This window comes from Sesamum indicum, linkage group LG4, assembly GCF_026168435.1.
Source record: "Sesamum indicum cultivar Baizhima isolate 11 linkage group LG4, ASM2616843v1, whole genome shotgun sequence".
Classification (NCBI taxonomy): Eukaryota; Viridiplantae; Streptophyta; class Magnoliopsida; order Lamiales; family Pedaliaceae; genus Sesamum; species Sesamum indicum.
Genome location: NC_142660.1, coordinates 2,338,442 through 2,343,759, shown reverse-complemented (window position 1 = coordinate 2,343,759; position 5,318 = coordinate 2,338,442). Strand labels below are relative to the sequence as shown.

Sequence of the window (5,318 nt, the reverse complement as noted above, 5' to 3'; positions counted from 1 at the left end):
ATTCAACCATATTAGCTCGTTTGAAGCGATATAAAATCATAGTCGGATTATTGGGTCGAGACAATTGTTAGCAACCATCTCTCTAGCAAATAGGGACGCCCAACTTGATAGAATTTATACTTAGTACCCCAGTAAGGATTCTGAACAACCAACTACCTCATACAATGCAAGGAAAATCTCAGGAACAGAAGATGATAAAGAGAAAATGCCATGATTTCATGATCTGGAGGTCCATAAGAGGGCTTTATAATCCTGTCATTTTCTTGTGCAAGAATCTTCATTAGCTAAACAACTAAGGTTTAAATGTCTTAAAATTGGCATTTAGAACTGGTCCAATGGCCTTGAGTGAATATCCGACCAGCTCTTAATGTCTCTGGGGACTATTGGATATTTGATTGAGAAATTCTGAAAATTACAAATACTTGCTGGCAAGGCCGAAAGAAACAAATTTTAATGCCAGAAAACAGCATATAGCAACCAAGATAAAGTGATGCTATGTGAACAACATGCTTCTCCAATGTTTCATTTGGATTGGGGGAGAAGGATTTTCAGAGTAAAGGACATTCTTGATTACATTTAGATTTGAAGAAATTACATTTCCATTTTAGGATGTCAAAATTCCAAGACTGCGCAATGCCTCAACACACCTATATATAACAAGCCACCACAGATCTCACGAACCCAAACACAGAAAGTAAACTCCCAAAAAGGGGTTTCCAGGGAGGATTTTGCAGGGTTGGAGGGGTGGGGGGCAGTCGGAGCGCTTAGGCACCGGACACCCGCCTCTAAGAAAAAGCTTCCACTTTCATTCTCTCTCTCAAGCATTTCTATCCAAGAAGAGAAAATTATACAACAATATACCACAAACAAAATGATATCTAGGTATATACAAATCACAAATCCGCTGGAGCACAGAATTTGGTAACATAAACCAAACCCATACTAATACATGCTTTCTTGCAGGCAATGATATTTGCTAATTTTCTTTGCAATCTTTAACAGGCCGTGCTTGAAGACCCCCTTCCATTTTCTTCTCAATTTTATAAGGCAGGTAAGTACCAAGAATCCTATCCCACATCACAAAGAAAGGCTGTGAATAGTTATACTTGGTGCCATAGAGCTGATGATGAATATCATGATATGCTGAGTTGTTTTTAAAGAAGAGCTGGAAAGGGTTTCCCGGCAGCCATAGCCCACAGTGATCATCGACTGTTTTCATTGTGGCAAAGGAGAAGAAGAAGATAGAAGCTCGAGGCGACATTCCTGAGACGAGGAAAGCCAAAGCTCCACCAACTGTGTCAAGAAGCACGCCCTCCAAGGGATGGTTGTACAGGGCTCCAAAAGCATATGGAACGACGAGCCTGTGATGTTGTGAATGGACATGCCTGTACAAGAACTTGTTGTGGTGCATATACCGGTGCATGAAATACTGCCAGGTATCCAGTACCATCATCGCAACAAAGAATTGTCTACCAAGAACAACAAGGGAAATCTGCTGAGCTTCTGCAGATTCACAGTCGCTTCCAGTAACCTACATGACAGATAGAGTTCATATAGAGGTCAAGAAAAGAAAAAAAATGAAGTTTTGGCGAAATTCCAAGACATAATTATATGTACCAGATATAATTGCAAATATTATGCTAAAACCAAGCTTTCTGTTTGACACGGAGTATCAGGACGAACATATCCCAAGTGAATAAATTTATGTCATCCACAAACATATTATCATAACAGGAAGGCCAAACAGGCAGCAATTACATATATTTATGAACAAATATCAGATAAGTTTATTCCTAGCACATCATAACGCTTCCAATATCATTAGAGGGATCAAAAGTCAAAGTTTAGATCCTTTCTTCCAATCACTAATCACAGCATTTCAAATCACAAATATATCTCAATTTTCTGTCCAAGGTTTTCTACAGAATACACTATATGGCTTGAAAATCACTTGTTGTAGCAAAATATCTGGCAACTGTAATATGGGACAACCAAGAATGTGTTGGTGTGCATAACTCCCCCATTTACTCAAAACAGGTTTTGAATCCACTGAACTGAACTTTCTTCTTGAACTTTAAATCATTCAATCCCCACATAAAACTTCACTAAGTTGAAGATTGTAAAGCCAGTTCTTTAATTCTTAAAACATAACAAGAAGATGAACCTTTCATGTCGTATCTTCCAACATCAGCACATGATTATTTTCTTTGAAAAATAGCAGCAGCAAAGTCACTGGAGTAGATGTAAATGACATGTTAGAGGTACTTTCCAGCCAAAAAGGACTTAGTCATTACTTAGAAGACAAAATTACAATCACATCGCACATGGTTAATCAAAAGCATCGCAAACAGCTTTCAGTACTTATTATTACTCAAGTATTGCATAATTACGAATAGACACTGCCGGGATTTCACTCATCTCAAATGCAGGGCACAGGAAATTTGTTCCATAATATACCTTTATTAAAATAATTAGTAAATCAGCTGCTTTCGATTTTAATTTGCTACAAGGGAATAGCCTAAACCCATAAAAATCCAACTCTTTAGTTATAAATTCAAAGGACATCTGAGATGGCAGGGCGAGAACTTGATCACAATCATCACACCGATAACACTACAATAATATATTATTCACATGAAGCAACAACTAAAATAGATATGAAGTAGCGAGCAGGGGCATTTCCATATCCCAAACACTGAGAAAGTTAACAGCTATTACAGGCCAGATTTCATATCGGAAGCACTGGCCCACAAAGAGACAATTTGTTTACCCATCCAAGAGAATGGCCTAGAGCCCCAGTTCTGACTGAAAACCTACGAATAGCTAAGTATATTGACCATATCCCGTATATTAATCATTACCAATAAGTACCTTATGTTATAATAACTAGCATAAACGAGCAGCTCATTACAAACTTAGACATAACTTGACATTAGCTCCTCATTAATCTACCCACCGAATATTCATAGCTATTTACCCCACCACTTTTAACACATTCAAATGTATGGAAGTGGAAAATGTCAGAGCTTCAGCCATCAAATGTGCTTTATAAAAGTGAAAGTTCTCAAATGTTTTTCCTTGCCCAAAAGCACTCTTGTGCCCATGTGTTCTAGAATGAACTAGCCAAATGATCAACATCCATCTGCTTATCACCACAAGGATGGTTGATGCACCTACCGGGTTGGCACACGAGGTTAGCTTCCAGAAGACTCTTGATAAGCTCAACATCCAACCAAGTCTTGTGAAAAATGTCTAGCAACAACTTTATGAGGATTGATTCCCACCAGCCATACTGTCAAAATGCTTATGAATGCTTCAAACATTTGGAAGAAACCTAAAATGTAAAAATATCTGTCCATATCAAATAAGAAGGGTTTGAAACTGACAAACAACGCAGTTTGAAGTGGATACACTGCACATCAATCCTCCAGAATTTTCCCAAGAAAAAATGCATGTGCAGTGATTGAAGAACAAAAGGCAAGATACAATCTTTAATGGACTTATCTATGACAGAGCAAAACCTCATAATTAAGAAAAGGAAAGGGGATGAAAATAAAGAAAAGTTTTGGAATGGAAATAAGAGTCACACAACAATCATGATCCTACAGGACATTTTCACAAGTAACACGACCACACGACACCTTATATTTGTAACTCTCTCCCTCACATTTACAGACTAGAGACCATCAGAAGTCTGAAGACTCCTACAACAGCAGAAGCCAATTCCCTGCAGCAGGCTGCCCGTGCAGATGAAAAAACACACCTAAACAAACTACACACACTTAGATGCAGAACCATCATCAGGCTGATTCCATTTCAATCCAATATGATGGCCACTCCACGTGTCTCAGCTGATCCACCCGGATCAACACCCAACCATGTCATATATTCGGGACTATGGAACAGAGGCTGGCGTTCCTGTTCCGACCGTGATGAACCATGCCCAGGAATTGTCCACAAGCATTTAACCCACCCATAACTATAGATTATCATCATGACGTTACTTTTGTAGTTTCAAAAGAAAAAAATTGATACAGAAAAGAACACCACTAATCAATGATATATCCCCATATATTTTTTAGAGTCCCGACCGATAAATGCAAACGACCACAATCTTATTTATACAAGTCAAAACATCACGAAACTCCACCCAATGTACCATATCTGCTACGAAACATGTATAACCCAAATTGTTGGGTCCCTAATATGTCACATTAATATAGCAAAAGAAATCATATCCCTATGCAACGCCCTCAATGAAATGTGCAAACTTACAGTACAAATGCGTCAACAAAGTCACAATCCAATAAACATGAAACCAAAGAACACAAAAAGAAAGAAACAACTGACCGCAAAGAGGATGGTGGCAACAATAGCTTGAACAGCCTGCTGAAGGAGGACCCCTATAACCACATCTTTTTTAGGCACCAAATTCTTCTCATCTTCATCCTTCCTGGAATGCAGCCTGTAACTCTCCATTGATCCCAGCATCATATAGATCCCTGAATACACCCAGTACAAAACTATGGGAGCAAATGTCCCCAACAATTCATCAGAAACTTGTAATCCGCCGTCCATTATTAATATTCCCATGCCTGATAATTAATTTCCGAGCGAAAAATCCCCTTGTTTGGGAGGAAAAACAAAAACAAAATAGAAATGAGCTAGGGTCTGGTGTTCTTGGAAATCAACAACAAACCCTAGTGAAGAAATGGAAATAGATCTAGGTAGGGTAAAGGTTGAATGCAATGCGATGTATGTATATATTGGTCGTGAGGCGTCCTTCAAAAATCAGAGAGTGATAGTAGAGGTGCCTGCCCTTCCCTCCCTCCCTCAGATATTAATCATTCATATGTTGGGGGAAAAACATAACAACATATACATACATATATATATAAAAATCCGCCCCCCCCCCCCCACCCCCTCCCAAGCCCATTGTCTCTATATACTATATTTATACTATACTAAATTCTAGAAATAATCAACACAAGTATTTTATTTATTTATTTAAACAATCAATATTTTTAAATAATTTCGTGTTATAACAATATGTGTATATATATATATATTTATCCATTTACTCAGTGTATTTCCAATAAGTATTTTCCAAGGACTCGAACAAAAAAGATAATTAGTATGAAAATAAATAATTGTTCGTGCTTTAATTGATATTTTATTTCGAGTGAGTTTAAAAATATTACATAAACAATAGAATATATAATTCTTTAAAATATTATGAATGTTCAAAAAAAATTAATAATGCCATTCGAAATATTAGTTTGAATGATTTTTTTCGACTCTTTTCAACTGTCATATCA

General features: G+C 37.4%; 1 protein-coding gene across 1 annotated transcript; it reads right to left on the bottom strand.

Annotated features, from left to right (window-relative positions):
• Positions 1 to 786: 786 nt before the first annotated feature.
• On the bottom strand, positions 787 to 4,848 carry LOC105159960 (sphinganine C4-monooxygenase 1). Its single transcript, XM_011077195.3, has 2 exons — positions 4,351 to 4,848; positions 787 to 1,531 (listed from the first exon to the last, which is right to left on the bottom strand). The coding sequence occupies exons 1-2, from the start codon at positions 4,591 to 4,593 to the stop codon at positions 977 to 979; spliced, it is 798 nt and encodes a 265-aa protein (XP_011075497.1). The 5' UTR covers positions 4,594 to 4,848; the 3' UTR covers positions 787 to 976.
• Positions 4,849 to 5,318: the final 470 nt, after the last annotated feature.

Coding starts and splice junctions, on each gene's coding strand:
- LOC105159960 (XM_011077195.3), bottom strand. CDS start 4,593: ATGGGAATATTAATAATGGACGGCGGATTACAAGTTTCTGATGAATTG. Junction 1,532..4,350: donor TTGCCACCATCCTCTTTGCG/GTCAGTTGTTTC, acceptor TCTGTCATGTAG/GTTACTGGAAGCGACTGTGA.